At 44.6% G+C, this 17442-nt stretch overlaps 1 protein-coding gene across 1 annotated transcript in view; it reads left to right on the plus strand.

Annotated features, from left to right (window-relative positions):
- LOC124550749 (cytochrome P450 4C1-like) overlaps positions 1-17442 on the plus strand; it is an 87433-nt gene that overhangs the window by 57663 nt on the left and 12328 nt on the right. Inside the window, exon 4 of the mRNA XM_047125471.1 lies at positions 8255-8485. Within this exon, the coding sequence (XP_046981427.1) occupies positions 8255-8485 (231 nt within the window). The remainder of the gene's footprint in view (positions 1-8254; positions 8486-17442) is intronic.

A 17442-nucleotide genomic window follows, 5' to 3' on the forward strand; every position in this document is an offset into this window, starting at 1 on the left:
TCCAGACTGAAGCGCCTAGAACCGCTCGGCCACCCCGGCCAGTGACATTTACATGTTGAATAAAGTGTGTGCACCCGTAGGTTGTAACTAACTTTCTTTTTCACATAGTTCAATAATTGTCACCCTGTATGTTATCGTGAAGTTCTGGCAATGTTTGGAGTAGCGGAAGGGGGAGTAGAACGGCAACTCGAAGGTTTTGAGGCGGAGTGCAAATTAGGAAACATATTGTTGTTTCCTATTTTTACGTTTCTACAGTGCAAATAAGCCGACATTATGTTCAACGTATTGTATCTGACGTGATGAAACCCGCTGTCCAGGAGAAAAATCTTCTGTTAACTGACTCCTGGTGAGGATAAACAAATCCACAATCGTAAAACGCGATTTTTGAAGATGAATAATAATTGCTATCGGGCAGTATTAAAAGTATTAAATTGGCCGCCCCCTTCCCCAAATGTACTCCGGCATAGCAATCCTGGGATGTCCAATTTTATCGTCAGCTAAATATCAAGAAGCTTCAAAACTCCCTTATCTCTTCGAGAGAGAAAACTAAAAAAATCACATCCCGAGAAGTCGGCGTCGAAATGCGTTCCATTGAACACAAGCTATCCTTGCCAGTATTTGGCGAAATGAAGCGTTACGTGTGGTTTGTTACCAAAGTACTCCATTTGTGAGAAAATTTTGTGAATGTTAACGAAGTTTATTTTTGTATATAAACGTAAAAACAATTATATAAATGAGGCGCTTTTGGTGTGAGTAAACTCCCGAGAAAATTAATGCTTCCCCTGTTTTTACTATATCACCTCGGCGTCTGAAAATCATAAACTATAGCATAACAAGAGTCCGTTTCTGGCTGAGCCCTGCATAGATCATAAATCTGGACGCAATCGGTGATGATGGGTAGGCTTGGTCTCCTTGTACAATGTGGTGTGCGTACTGTAAGACCTTCGGTACACACACCATCAGATTATTTGACTTGTCGCTCTAACGAAGTACACGAGTGTCAGCAATATGCCTCGTGGTATTATCGTGGCGTGTTTATCTTCTGCCGTTAGGTCAGACGATAGAAATGCCACTTGCTCGCTTAGAGTAGCAGATTGACAATGACCAACTTTAAACAGAACTTGATTAATTTTCACACACATTTATTAAAATAATAACAAGCATAAAATTACTTAACTTGATTCTGGATGCTATTCACAATTGACAATCTGAAGTTCCGTTGGTCTTGGTACGTTAATCTTATTCTCACATATCTCTGATACTTGACAAAGTGTCTATACATTTATCTTCATGGCTATGTACAGGAAGATGATAATCTTATTAGGCGCAGACTGAAACTTGACTATAGACTGGTACAGACTAATGTAGACTCGTACAGACTGGTGCAGACAAATGCAGACTAATGCAGACTGACTAATCGGAGGTCTGTACACTCGTTATAACACCTCGCGCATTCAGGTATCACTGCGTGAGTGTGATCTGCGAGGAAAAAAGGTTTTACGTTAGCAGCAATCTCATTGGCTGCGTTACATATTAATACGCGGATCAGCGGAAGCAGAATTTGGTCCGTCTCTAAGGCAGCGCCGTCTCGTAGTGCGGAGATGGACGAGCGCTGCGCCTGCGCTGTTGTGCTTAGCGGGGCGCGATCTAGTGGGAAAGTTGTGTACGCGCTGACTGCACGGAACTATGTACACAACATACAATAACAGCACTTTGCAGGAAGGAGGCACAACTTAAATGAATAACAGTAAGTGGTAAAGTGTCTTCGAATGTCGTAGACGTCATTCTTTCACTTTATCAATCGGAGGAGAGATGCAATGTGTTGATTTAAAACATGCGTGGGTAAAAATCCTATGTTAGGATCGGAAATTGTCTTTACTGATTAACAGTTTTGGCTCATTACTGGCACATCTAAAATGCTGTTCAGTTTGGGAGACTCCTTGCACGTCGTCGTATTTTTATATTTTTTTAAAGCTAAGTGCCCTTAGTTAAATAAAATCCTAAAGTGAACACGTTAGTTGGTTATGTGATTATTGACTGACGTTGTCAATTTACACAACCAGTTAAGATTTTAAATTTAGTATTTTATGTAACCAGGCGACTAAGCTCTGAAAAATACAACGTTGTGCAAGGAGTGACATACACTGAAAAACATTTTAGATTGATCTGAAGATGGCTCCGAACTCAGCGGAAACCGGTAATTCGGTAGAAAAATGGGGTCTTGGAGTAAGATTTTTATCCACAAATGTTTTAATTTTGTAGATTTTCATGAGTTGCATATGTTGCACAGTCATAAATGTTGCTTTTATCCGAATTCACTGATCTAGTGCGACTGTAACTTCTTCCTCTGGGCCTGACATTACTGAACTCGTGCATTGCCACCTGCTACGCGGGAATTCAAACCAAAACTGGCAATCAGTCACCCAATATTCTCCAAAACACAGAAAGGTAAATAAACTAAGCCCACTGTCAGAGACATGTGGTCATCAGCGATGATATAACCACGTCTCTGAGACAATGCACATTGGAATAGTGGAGGCGTCCCACTTGCCAACATGAACAGAAGTGCTGGCGTCTCCTTATCGAATCAAAGTTTGTCTGGGCGTCTCGCCAGGTATAAGCTTTGTGCATTGTCTGCCATCGTCTAAGCCTGCGTGTGTTGTCAAGAATCGAAATATATTTTGAAAACATCAAAAAAATTCGCTGCCGACCCGATTTTACTAGATTTGACGTTGTTGACATAATGAGAGCAAAAACAAACTTTAATTTTGCAGAGCTGTGGATCTGACTTTCGTCCCATGGTCAAGCGCTCGTGAAAACGGTCGCGTTCTCCCCTGAGAGCTCCGCATCAGCCCCGGTCCGGACCGTCCTGCGTATCAGTGACGTCACACTGAACACTTTAAGAATCGTTAATGATTCTAGTACAGTGAGTCCGGGCTAGAGGTATAGAAAAACATCCGTTCATATTTCAGGACCTATGTCGGTTTACAATTTTATTTGTTCAACATTGAACCTAGGAACTAATTTTTATGTGTGTTGCTGCAATTCAATGTGGGCATCGTTTATAGCCCGACAAATAGTGAAATGGTACTCCACTTCTCGCCACATGTTCGTAAGCATTATATGTGTCACAGCTAGGTGGAGGAAAATTTCGCGAAAACAACAACGCGAAAAATAACACGAAATTACCGGTTTTTGCGACATATTGCGAAATTTGTCATTTTGCAATGTGTAAAACTGTCATACAAAAAAGGACGGCAATGTACGAATATTCTGATTGTTACTGAAAGTTAAAACTGCGTTTTGGTTCCCAATCACCTCAAGACTGGGGTTGGTGTATGATCTTAAAATTGCAGCTCCTTCCCTGTGTAACGAACTCTCATTTTACTACGTAAGTAGCATCGAATTTAACAAAAGAACACCACTATATTTTGCGAAAAAGACCACCGAATTTGGAAAAAAATATAGAATTCGGTAAAACACATCGACTTGGTTTAAAAGAACACCGAGTTTGGCAAAAGACAACAATGAATTTCGCAAAGAAACAAGACAGAATTTGGTAAAAAACACACCTAATTTTGCAAAAAACACCAGATTTGCTAAAAACACCGAATTTCACAAAAACACTAAATTTTGCAAAGATAACAACACTGAATATGGCAAAAGATAACATCGAATTTATCAAAATATAACACCAAATTTTTTCATGAAATAAAAGTATTTTTTGCTGTCGCTAGTTATGGTCTTGACTGCAGTGTAGGTCCATTGTCTCAGATCTACCAGATCTCGAAGCTTTTTTCTGTAAACAGTGTCGTGATAAACGCCTTCACACTGAAACCCAGTGGAGCCAGATCGGGAAACCGAGAGGGGCAATGCAACTCTTCCCTCTTTGCAATTGTGCGTTCAGGAAAGATCTCATGGAGAATTGTGGTAACAAACTCTGGATAGTGGGATGGGGCACTGTCCCACTGGAAAACGACGTCGGGAGGCACCTGTGTAACTGTATAGTTCGCCGACATATTGGGATAGATGTGTCCTGTAACTGTAGACTCCAGTTTATGAACTAATTCCACCTACATATTAACTTTCGGTGTGTCCCTTTCGTACTGAATTAGTTCTCCCGCAGTCTCACTTCCCCATTTTCGACGGTTATGTCTGGAAACTTCGTCACAGACGTGGGACGCAGATTCATGACTGAACAGCACTGCACTGCAGTAGTCGTTGTTTTCGTCTACACTCTACACGATGCAACGTTTCAGCAGCATAATCACGTCGTCTGCGATGATCCTTAGTTTTAACGTGATGCAAAATGTGGAGTTTGTAAGCATGTAACCGGAGTCGTTTGTACACAATGTCGAACGGTCTAGTTCCTTATTAGCTTGTCTAGTGGAGTTTTATGACTGTTTCTCGTTCATGCTTCACGTATACGTTCTCTTAATTCACTAGAGTTTTAGGATATTTTCCAGCATTTGAAACCAAACGTCCCATTTCTCAAAGAGTTCTGTCACACTGATAAATCTATTTATGAGTGGCAGAATTTCACGTTCCAGTCTCTTCTTGCACGCCACTGAACACGTTTTACAGACTGTAACTCTGATAACGATATCACACACTGCACCATTCGTTGTGCCGTCAACTGTCAGGGGTATGCCTAGTGCACAGTAAACATTTGTGCGCTTGCGCCGTGCGCCATACAACTCAGTACTGTTAACAAAATCGTGACGGCCACATGTTGGACAATGTCGGTATCGATTGCGCATTTACCCAACAACGTAAATTGTGGAGTTCTTTCATTATAAGCATTTGTCTGGGTACACCTCTAGCCTAGAGCCCCCCGTATTATGGTAGTCTAGAACATCTGCTCCGTTGAAGACGTTCTCAGAACTGACAGAATTTCTTCTTCATATTAACTTGTCAGTGCGTGATGACAAGCCTAACTTCATCACGCACTGTTTCCCCACTTCGCTTCTCCTCTACCCTGGGCTCTTCAACCAGGCTCTACCAGTGGGTTGTCTGCCTGCGCGAACTATGCTGTCTTTTTAGTCAGGTCCCGGTCAGTACGCCTCCTCCAGCCTTCGAAACTTCTGGGCACTTTTAAGCATGTAATAACCCCCCCTCCATTTTAAACGTGTATGACTGTGAAAGAAATAATGCTAATTAACTGCCATCTTAAGAAATCTGGCCAGTTGAGGTTCTAAGCTGCCAATGGCGTCATCACGTAACTTGTGTCTTTAACACGTCGTACGTTAATGTTGGAGGCTGCATGTCATGTCAATTGAGAGGTGTCACACAACGTGTACAGAACTAAATTCAGTTTTTCTCTTCTGAGGTTGTACATAATACACTGGTGTCCAAGATTGAAGCAACCGAAACAAAACAAAAATGGTTCAAATGGCTCTGAGCACTATGGGACTTAACATCGGAGGTCATCTGTCCCCTAGAACTTAGAACTACTTAAACCTAACTAACCTAAGGACGTCACACACATCCATGCCTGAGGCAGGATTCGAACCTGCGACCGTAGCGATCGCGCAGTTCCAGACTGAAGCGCCTAGAACCGCTCGGCCACACCAGCCGGCCAACCGAAATCCTGCAAGGTTGCGTTTATTGTGCCACTAAACACTATAATCAGGTGATAGTAAAGTAGAAACAAGAATATAGAATGTATACACCTGCCATATACATAACGGTAGACGAAAAACGTTCTTCGTTTGTTCCAACTTAAAGGATTTGCACACACACATTCAGACAGCTGGTTAATGCGCTCACTATGGGTGTGATCACCTCTTGCAGCAATACAGGCCTGACAAACGACGGAGCATGCTGTGAATGACGTCATCAGCCTCATGTCGAGGCAATAACGCCCATCCTTCCTGCAGCGCTGCTCGCAAGTATTGGAGAGTGCTGGCGTGATGCAAGCCGCATCCCTCGTGCATCCGCAAGGCTTAACTGATGTCAGCTATCGTGATGGAATCTTGGAACATAATTTACGTTGTTGCGAGGTGCTGTGGGCACAGACGTCGTATTGCTGGAAGATAATGCTCGACCTCATAGAGCACGCGTAGCTGATGTTTTCTTGGAAACAGAAGATATTTCACGCATGGCGCGGCCTGCTCGCTCTCTCGATTTGAATCCCACAGAGCACAATTTCATGAAGAGGGGTTCGAGTGGTAAACATAATTCCTGCCCACACCGTTAGGGATTCTTCTTCATATCGGTGCCTTTCCACAAGTTTTGGGTCTCGAAATCGTGTTCCACGTTCCGTCCAGATGCGAATCCGCCGAGAATCACTGTCCGGGTCAAATCGCGGCTCTTCTGCGAAAAGAAAATTGGTCCACTCGTCCACCGTCCACGTTGCATGTTGACGACTCCTTTCGAGACGTTCCCTTCTGTGAATGCGGGTCAGAGGCACACATACAGCAGGTCCCCGACAGTAAAGACAACTCTGCCGAGGCCACCGCAGAGAACCTGGTAGGCGGCTTCTCCGAGCCGTACTGCGCCGTCTGTGACCGTGTACACAGCGGTTGTGGATGCGCGATTACCCCAAAACCACTGTCCCGCTTGATAGGTGCCGTGACGTCATAGTTGGCGTGGTTGTCCGTTGACCAGAATGCCACCTTCCGCGCAGGACTCCATCGTACGGAGATCTGGTTGACAGTTTGTATGATTATATCGTGAATTATACACAGGAAGGGGAAACTATGGTTTGTTGCTTTAATTTTGGACACCAGCGTGTATCGTTCCTCAGCTTTGTATTTAATGTTGAGCTCTGCAGCTTTGTATACATCCAGTATTTTTAGGTGTTTATCAGTCACATTGACGTCTCCGTTACTGGAGATTCTATGCACCATGATTACGTAGGTTACCTTTTACGTAGTATTGCACTGTCGACATCCATAGCCTTGTATTTTCAATATTTCATACTCTGTATATTGATTTATGTTCTACTATTACGTTTCATTTGCGGTGTGTCGGTTTGTCCCCTTTTTTATGTTATACTATGGCCTTATTATTTTTACTTCATGACAATGTCATTATGAATGTTTACTATTTTACTGTTAGAGAATTTCATAACACATTTTTAATATTTTTACTTCTTGACAATTGCAATACACATTGCATGTTTTTCTTTCAGTATTTGTTCTGTATCAGCTCTACCTCAGTTAACATCTTTCGTAAAGTAATGTGGTGTTAACGCAGTTAGTAGCGGGTGGGATTTGGTAGAAAACGCGGGGATGCGGCCGTGTTGTGAGCTACGATTTCTTCTGTCGTCATTCGCGCCCTCGATGCTCGTTCTGGCGGCTGCCGCTCTGTGACGTAAGCGTGACCTGAGCGAAGTGGCTGTTGTCAGCCCGTCAGTGTGTTGATCGCTCTTGCTGGGCATCCATAACGTGATGCAGGATCGACACTTGTACGGTAAGGTACTTCTGAGGTGCAGAAATTGGCGTTCAACGGCATTTATGCCTTGATCTTACTTTCTTAGGCCATGCCACATATCCTGTCGTTTGCAGTCGGTTGATACGTTACATTAGGCTGACAATGAGTGTTTTTTTGCTCTTATGTTCATGGTTTTTCCAGTTAGGCCCCGTTCAGCTAATGCAGTACTGCTTCTATCGAAGAACATTTTCATGCTTCACCCGCACGGGATCTCGCACGTTATGTGATAAATTTTGATGGATTTTTTACGTGACTTGTACGATTTTCTCGTACGCAATCAAGGCATTACATAATATTCACATTTTCATGGACCCTTTTACTGTTAATGAATTCTAAATAAGATACCTTTCAGTTTGCCTTTTTTTGTGGCGCCTGAAGATGAGATTTACTTCCTGAAACCTGGCTTATGTCCGCCCCCGGTAGCTGAGTGGTCAGCGCGACAATCCTAAGGGCACGGGTTCGATTCCCGGCTGGGTCGGAGATTTTCTCCGCTTAGGGACTGGGTGTTGTGTTGTCCTAATCATCATCATTTCATCCCCATCGACGCGCAAGTCGCCGAAGTGGCGTCAAATCGAAAGACTTGCACCAGGCGAACGGTCTACCTGACGGGAGCCCCTAGCCGCACGACATTTCATTTTTACCTGGCTTATCCAAGTAAAGGATTTGTCGAAAACAGTTGGAATGGGTCTATTCATCATGAAATACTATTGTGACTTGTCTGGTTACTGGGGACCAGTCTTGCAAGGGCCCCCAGAGAGTACCTCATCCCCCATCCCAAATGGAGACTATGTTTGTCTAATGTCGGTGGTGTTCACAGAAGATGATGGTGCGGCCGTGGTTGCGGAGCAAGTTGCTGCTCCGTCTGACTTCACAGGGCCGTGCCATCTTCAAGTACTATGCGCAGCTGCGGGAGCGGGTAGAGGAGGTCATCGCCATGAGGTCGGCGGCCAAAGAGGAGGGACCAGCCAAGACGCGGCGGCGTCTGCTCGAGACTCTGGTGAAGCCTGGTGGGCAGACCGTCCTCCCAGTCTCCGAGGTCCGGGACGAGGTAAGGCGTAGGCGGCTGGGCTGGTGCCACGCTGTTCTTCTAATTACTCTCTAATCACACCTCACAGTGATTATCCTCCACTGATTTCTCCTTCTTCATTTCAACCTCTTTCTTGTCCTCTTCCTTCCCCTTCTCTTTAATTCTGTTTTATTCTACCATTCCTGTTCTTCTATTTTGTCAACTTCTACTTCTTCCTCCTCTTCTTCTCCATCCTGATTGTCTTTCTCTGCCTTTCTCCCCCACTTCTTTGTTATTAATATAGGGTTATTCTAAATAATGGACCCAATTTCAAAAATTTTTATGTGTTCAAGTACAAATCCAAAATGAAGAACCTCTATACCAATCGAAAGAGGAATTTTCAAAGTTCTTGGCGGGCGGATGGTGATGGTTTCAGAAGCCGCCGCTAGAGCTCGCGCAGCATTAGGGCCCTCATTCCATTTCACTGTCAGTTGTGAGTGATACGGCGACTGTGGAGCACAAGGTCTTCTGCGTTCTTCTGTTCGCGAAAAGTGTCTTGTAAATTGCACTGCAGCAGGCATTTCGCACCAAGTTCGGTATTCAACCACGAACTCGCAAAATCATTAGCCATTGATTTAAGAAATTTACACAGACTGGGAGTGTATGTAAAGGAAAAAGCACAGCCGACCGCGTGAGTCAGAGAATGATGTCCGACGGATTCAAGGGAGTTTTGTGTGCAGTCCCAGTAAGTCTATCAATAGAACCACTCGAGAACTTGAAATACCTCAACCAACTTTTGGCGAAGCAGGCTGGGATCTTTTTACTTCCTCTTTTGTTTCGCCATCTGCCTCCTTAAATTCATTTTTTTCATTTTTTACTAATTACCATTAATATACGTGAGTAAAATCTGCATTTTCATAAAATAGAAAGGTTGGCTCTCTTAAATAATATAACACCAGATCTAATTCTGTGCTTAATTTTATGTATATAATTGATTTTCTAATTTATTTTGACCATTCCTAGTTATTATCTTTTGTTATAGGATGAAACCAGTAATTATTTCCTTAGATTCTATTGTTGACTCATAAACGAACATAAATTTTGTAGTAGAAAAAACTGTTAAAAAGATGGAATTTTTCTACATATTCAGTTAATTGAATGAAGTATGCGAAGTGTTGGCAGAAGAGCCAACACCGTGTTGCTAGAGGAGGCCGAAATGCACGCTTTTAGCTCACGCAGACTGGCGTGAGGTCTGGAACAGTTAAGGGAATTAATAGCAGCAAATAAAGTACGTAGTTGATGTAATACTTAACTTTAATGCATAACTGGAGAACATCGCTCTTGTTTAGACATTATTAACAATCTCAATATAAACTGGTAATGGCGCCTTGCTAGGTCGTAGCAAATGACGTAGCTGAAGGCTAAGCTAACTATCGTCTCGGCAAATGAGAGCATTTTTGTCAGTGAAGCATCGCTAGCAAAGTCGGCTGTACAACTGGGGCGAGTGCTAGGGAGTCTCTCTAGACTAGACCTGCCGTGTGGCGGCGCTCGGTCTCCAACACTGACAGTGGCGACACGCGGGTCCGACGTATACTAATGGACCGCGGCCGATTTAAAGGCTACCACCTAGCAAGTGTGGTGTCTGGTGGTGACACCACAGTATGTTTCATTTGCAATTTCTGTAACTTAAGCATCGAATAATGTATAGTTCAGTACCTATTATTGTGATGATACATAAAGGCCAGAATTTTTGGGCTCGAGAGAGTCACTCCACGGCCGATTTTCAGACGAGTGACCCGTGCTGGTTAGGTCAGGAACAATGCATCAACTTAACTGTGAAATAAATGTAAGATAAATAGGATGTGTGTTGAAACAATGACATTGTCTGTTCAATACGTACCATATTATTCTGCAAAAATTGTGAACTGTGTGATTAAGTTTTTACTGTTCATAGATATTCAACGTAAATATTGTACAAGTATACTGACGTGTGCCTGCAAACCATTAATGAGGCTTATCGAAATTTGCCCGTAGTTAACTGAGCATATAACTGCGTGTTGCGGGGGGGAGGGTTGCGAACAGTGAAAGTAAAGAACTGTGAAACGCAGTTTTTCACCTGTCGGCTACATCTTTTAATGTAGTCAGTGTTGAACTTCCGCCCCCCATTTTTATGCCAGCATAGCAACGCAGTATGTCGACACCGAGGACAATCAACGAGGAAATAAAGCAGGTGAACGTCACAAACTGTATGGAAAGTTCTGATACTGCGTTTGCTGTGCAAGCCCTACCGTTTACAATTTGTGCAGGCTCTCAACCACAATAATAAAGAGAAGCGTCTCGCATTTTGTGGTTATGTGCTAGCAAAGTTCGAGAATGACGCATTTCTACAATTTTTAGCGATGAAGCGACGTTCCACATTGTTGAAAAAGCCAACAGACACAATGTTTGCATATGGGGTTTGGAAAAATCCACATTTACCATTGCAACACCAAAGATATTCAACGAAGATCAATGTGTTCTGTGGTGTATCCCGTGCAAACGTTTATGGACCATTTTTCCTTGTGGAAAGAACTGTATCGGGGATCACACACCTGGACATGTTGAAACAATGGCTTTTCTCTCAAGCTATGGAAGATTCCCAGGTCTTCATTTCCCAACAGGATGGAGCTGCGCCCCATTGGCACTGTGGTGTATGAGGCGATTTGGATGACTTCCTTCCTCAGCGCTGGATCGGTCACGGGGGACCTGAAGACTTCTGGCTTAGTTTAATTTAGTTTAGTTGTGTCAAGCTCTGTAGATCATTTTTACGATTATTTTATCGATATAATGTAGAACAAGTCAGATTACAAGATATATGTACACACACACACACCCTGTTCTGAAACAGAAACTCGTCCATAGAATAGAAGGAGTGGTCCAAAAGAAATGATCATAACCTACATTTAAAACTTGATCTGCTACCAGCCAGACACTTTATGTTGTTGGGCAAATGATCAAAGGCTTTCGTTGCTGAATAATGTAGTCCTTTTTGAGCAACTGACAGCATCAATTACGGATAGAAAAGGTCATTCTTCCCTCTAGTGGCGTAAATATGAACATCACTGTTCTCGGCGAATTGAGATGGATTATTTATGGCGAATTTCACTAGCGAAAATATGTACTCTGATGGTGCAGTTAAAATACCTAGCTCCTTGAATAGGTGCCTACATGACTTCCTTGGGCGAACACCACTAATTATTCTCACTGCTCTCTTTTGTACAATCAATACTTTAATTCTAAGTGGTGAGTTACCCCAGAAAACTATTTCATAAGACATCATTGAGTGGAAATATGCGAAGTGCGTTAGGAGACTGATCTGTTTATTACCAAGACTAGCGATTATATGAAAAACTAAAGGAGCTGAACTTAATAGTTTGAGAAGCTCAGTAATATGCTTCTTCCAGTTAAAGTTGTCATCAATGTGAACACCCAAAAATTTGGAGAAATCCACCCTGTTAACTAAACCGACACACCACGCATTCAGGTAACTTGTTCACCCAGATGGGCAATGGGTCCACCTACTTCCGTGTCGATGCACAAGTATGTCCGACCTCTCACGAGAACCTTAGAGTAGCGAGCATGGAAGATATGGACAGGTTTTGCAGGTATGTGGCACTCTGTGGGAGTATGGGTCGGTAGTGAGGCGTGCCGAGATTTCCAGGCAGATTTGTTGAGTGCTGCGTCCCTAATGACACAGTGATTACCACACCCACCTAGTGAGCAGTCCACGTAATGTCCCGATGCTGCTGATACTGGTAACCCCTTCCCTTTCCTTTTCTTTCTCCTCCTTCCACCTTCTATTTACACAGAAGGCCAACTTATAACAGTTGTGAAAGGCAACTACAGAGCTAACGTTTATCTCGCTCGGCTGCGAACTGATGGGGGGCTAGGGACCATACAATTGACACAGGGTGTTTCGCAGTTAATATTTCCGGATTTTGGAGGTTATAGAGGAGACTTACTAGACCACGTTATACATAGGAACCCATGTTCGGAAATGTTTCGTCTCTATATTACAAGGAGAAAAAGAGGTACTCAGTCGCGCGCTAGATGTTTCTTACGCAGTTCGCCTGTTATGTTAGACTACCCACATTCACAAATGGTACGATGATGCGATGTCACATAATGTCCTCTATTTCCATCAGCCTTGTGTTCATGGTCCTGGTGGTGCGTCAGTTCACATCACAGTGACTACAGTAGTACTGTAGTGACAGGATGCCTGAGTACACGTTTGCAGAGTACAACGATATGTGCCCGCTCGGCTAGCCACGAGCCTAAAGCGCTGCTTTCCAAGCGGGTTAGCGTGCCAATTAAAAAAGAAAAAAAAAAGTTCAAATGTGTGTGAAATCTTATGGGACTTAACTGCTAAGGTCATCAGTCCCGAAGCTTACACACTACTTAACCTAAATTATCCTAAGGACAATCACGCACATGCCCGAGGGAGGACTCGAACCTCCGCCGGGACCAGCCGCACAGGCCATGACTGCAGCGCCCTAGGCCTCTCGGCTAATCCCGCGCGGCAGCGTGCCTGTCCCTGGCACGAATCTGCCCGGCGGATTAGTGTTGAGCTCCGGTATGCCGGCCAACCTGTGGATGGTATTTAAGGCGGTTTTCCATCTGCCTCGGCGAATGCGGGCTGTTTCCTCTTATTCCACCTCAGTTACACTATGTCGGCGATTGTTGCGTAGACACTGTCTCCACGTATGTATACACCATAATTACTCTACCATTTGGGGTTAACTGTTGTATGAGACGTTCCTGGGGGTGGGGGGTACACTGGGGGCCGAACCGCACAATAACCCTGGGTTCGGTGTGGGGCGGCGGTGGGGCGGGTGGACTACTGTAGCCTCTTGTGGGTTGTGAACCACTGAGGGCTATGGCGGGACGAAGTCTCCCTGTAGTTTCTAGGTCCCTGGTTCAACACACACACATACATACATACATATACACACCGATATGTCGTTAATTTATGGTGAAGCTTGTAGTACCGGAAGAGAATCTCAACGTCTGTGCCACGCGTACTTTCCAAATCGTATGATTCCATCACATCGAATGTTTGCCAGAGTAGAACAACGGCTGCGCGAAAGTGGGAAATTCGCAAGCAATAGAGCAAACTAGGGTGTTCCAAGATGGCAACACACTGTCATACTGGAAGAGGAGGTGCTTCGTAAAGTTGAAGAGAACCCATGAACGAGGACTCGAGCCACTGCACGTGACTTGGATGTCTCTCACTCGTCTGTCTGGAGTGTTCTGCACGAAAAGCAACACCACCCATACAGCCTCAGAAGGCACACGCTATGCTCGCGGCGGATTTTGTGCCTTTTGTCAATTTCTGTACTTGGTTTCTACAACATTGCGTGGATTTTCCTCAGTTTCCAACGCGAATCTTGTTCACCGATGAAGCGTATTTAAACATGGAAACTGTTTTGAACGCTCAAAACAACCACATACGGGCTGAAGAAAACTCCAAAGCCATTTGCACACGAAGATTTCCGCATACCTTCGGCACCAGCGTTCGGGCAGCTGCTTGTATCCGCGATGGTCGTGTGACTGGGCCGTTCATCCTTGTTCCCAAACTGACTGTCAGGTACTCGATATGCCTGCAACAAGTGATGGCGGAGCTTTTGAAAGATCCACCGCTGGACATTCGACAGTAATTCTAGTCCCAGTCCGATAACGTGGCAATTCATTTTGTAGTGCGCGTCTGAAATCACGTGAACGCAGATTTCAGGGACAGGTGGATCAGTCGAGCTGGATCACGTGCTCGGTAACAGCGGTCCCCAGATTTAACCTCTTCCAAGTTTTTCTTGTGGGGACACATGAAAAGTCTCGTAGACGAGACCCCTGTCCAGTCGAAGGAGGATCTGGTTCCACAGATCGTGGCTGCTGATGAAGTGATGAACCTTACACCACGCATGTTGGACGGAGTTTATGGGAACTTACTGCGCAAATACAAACCCGCTGGGCAGAACAGGTGATTAGGATTGTGGAAAGGGCCAAATAAGCTGTCGGTCAGTTTCACTTTTAAAATCGTAATTTATTGTAATTTAATAACACCTTTAAACCAAAACGGCACATTGCCGAACCTTTACAACTACGAGTTTCAAAACCCAATTCTTTCACGGCTGAAGGCCTCCAAACAATAAATCTTAAAAAGCAACAAGATAAATGTCAAGTGACTGAAGGCATGCAGTTAAAATTGCAAATAAAATAATTAAAATATATATATCACAGCTAGGCGGAAAGCCTCAAGGCAAAAGTGGACAGAAAAATCGTGTACAAGGTGCAATACAAACGGGTGAAGGCTACAATTAAATTTTGAAATATATTACCATAATCTCTTAAGGCAGAAGTCGGCAATGTTTTCGCTTAAGGGGAAATTTTGAGAACAAGGCTTTAAGCGGCTGAAGGCCCACAGCTGACTTCCAAAAATTCAAAAAATAGCTTAGCCTTTAAGTTTTGAATGGCTGAACGCATACTAAATGGAAAAGCAACGCAACGACAATAACTAAATTTAAGAATAAAGTTTTAAGCGGCTGAAGGCCCACAATTGATTTACATATAGATATTCAGGCGGGGGGGGGGGGGGGGGGGGGGGAGGCGCCTGCCCTCGACACATTAACGTTTGCTTAGGTGAGACAGGTGCTGGGCCCAACTACACTTGATCCGTCGGTAACCCAACCAAGAGACAGTCACTGACCGACCGACCAAACGACTTGCTAGCCACCAATCGGTACAGAAAAAATAATGGCCACAAGGTAGAAAATACCGCTGGTACACTTAAATTTGAAATAAGGTAATATAGTTAATGTGGTGTCACCGCCAGATACCACACTTGCTAGGTAGTAGCTTAAATCGGCCACGCTCCATTTAGTACATGTCGGACCCGCGTGTCGCCACTGTGTGATCGCAGACCGAGCGCCACCACAAGGCAGGTCTCGAGATACGGACGAGCACTCGCCCCAGTTGTACGACGACATTGCTAGCGACAAAACGGACGAAGCCTTCCTCTCATTTGCCGAGAGACAGTTAGAATAGCCTTCTGCTAAGTCCATGGCTACGACCTAGCAAGACGCCATTAGCCTTACCTACTTTGAGAGTTATAGTATAAATGTCTCCAGAAGAACGCTGTATTCATCAACGAATAAAGTTAAGTATAAAGCAGCTACGTACTTTTCTTGCTACCATTCAATAGTTATCCTGTTCCAGAATTCACGCCCGTCTGCGTTAGATAGCGTGCCTATCGGCCCCCTCAAAATAACACTGTGTCGGCACTTCTGTCGACACATCAGTTAACTTCACCAAAAAGGAAAACTGCCTGAATTTACGTCAGTGGCCAGGGCGGGTAACCGGAACACTAATGGCCACAATGCAGAAAATTTCGATAGTGCACTTGAATTGTAGTGAACCAATATAGTTAATTTTGCCGCACGGCGGTACGATCTCACCACTACAAACACTCGGTGTTGCTCACAGGAAAAGCTCCCCAACAGCGAACCACCGAAACGAACGACACAACATGCACCAAAGTGGCTTGGGTACTTAACAGACCACTCAACTTTGACTTTCTGGGTCGGTGGGCCACGAAGCTCGTAGCGATCGGACAGCTCCACACACGCTCCGACACTGCGCAGGGACCGCCAGCGGACCCAGCCGACTGCAGCACACGGAGATATCCTCCCTGGTCCTCACCAACCGACCGACTGCCCGCACAGCCACTGGCCGGAAACTACATGCACAAGACCAAAGATGGTACACGGTGCAAATATCGATTCACATCGCTGCTGCCACAAGTAGAAGGAGGAAGAACCACAGCATAAGCGTAACAGGGACGGGAAACCAAACACAGATAGACAGCCAAGTTCAAGGCAATGCATAGTTTGGAGTGAGCACGGCTCACACTGTGTGCATCGAACTTGGTGGTTCTCATATCGAACAGCTGTTATAACATCACAGTAAATAGGAGTGAAATCTGTACATATTATTTTCCATGAGACATAGAAACGAACCGTTTCTGGACATTGGTTCCTATGTAAAACTTAATTTACTAAGGCCCTCTACAACGTCTGGAAGTGAGCAACATAAATTGTGAAACTCCCTGTATATGGACGCATAAAATTTTCAAATCCGAATCTCATCAAAACGGTTGAGAGTTGCGTCTTCCTGTTTGCATATGTTGACGTCCTAGTTGTGCGCTACACATCCTGTCAGTATGAATCAAATCGATATGGGAAAGTTCGTACAGTTCCCTCGTGAGCTTAATGCCCTCATTCGATGGACAGTTCACATCACCAGTGTCTGAAGTTCTCAGTTCATAAGACTCTGTGGAGAGGTTTGGAATTTAAGCCAGGATATCAGTGCAGGGACTGGTGATCAGGGGTTTACGCCACCACACTATCCCCTTTGCTGTGAGGACAATGGGAAGGCAGGCGACAGCAAGTGGCGCACCCACGCGGCTACTTGATCACAAGCCCAGTTAGGGCCATTGTTGTGAAAACTTCCTGGCAGATTAAAACTGTGTGCCAGACCGAGACTCGAACTCGAGACCTTTGCCTTTCGCGGGCAAGTGCTCTACCGACTGAGCTACCCAAACGCGACTCACGACCCGTCCTCACAGCTTTACTTCCGCCACTGTCTCGTCTCCTACCGTCCTGAGGACGCGTCGTGAGTCGTGCTTGGGTAACTCAGTCGGTAGAGCACTTGCCCGCGAAAGGCAAAGGTCCCGAGTTCGAGTCTCCGTCCGGCACACAGTTTTCATGTCCGGGAAGTTTCATATCGGCGCACACTCCGCTGCAGAGTGAAAATGTCCTTCAGGGCCACTGTTGTCGCCAGAGTTGGCAGATTTGTGCGCTACATGTCGCCCCGACAAGTGCATTGTACTACAAACGCCACATAAGCAAAATTTTTTGATGTGCTATCATTCCTTGTACAGTAGTTTTAACAATTTGCCTCTCCTCATT

The sequence above is a fragment of the Schistocerca americana genome, chromosome 9 (assembly GCF_021461395.2).
Source record: "Schistocerca americana isolate TAMUIC-IGC-003095 chromosome 9, iqSchAmer2.1, whole genome shotgun sequence".
Classification (NCBI taxonomy): domain Eukaryota; kingdom Metazoa; phylum Arthropoda; class Insecta; order Orthoptera; family Acrididae; genus Schistocerca; species Schistocerca americana.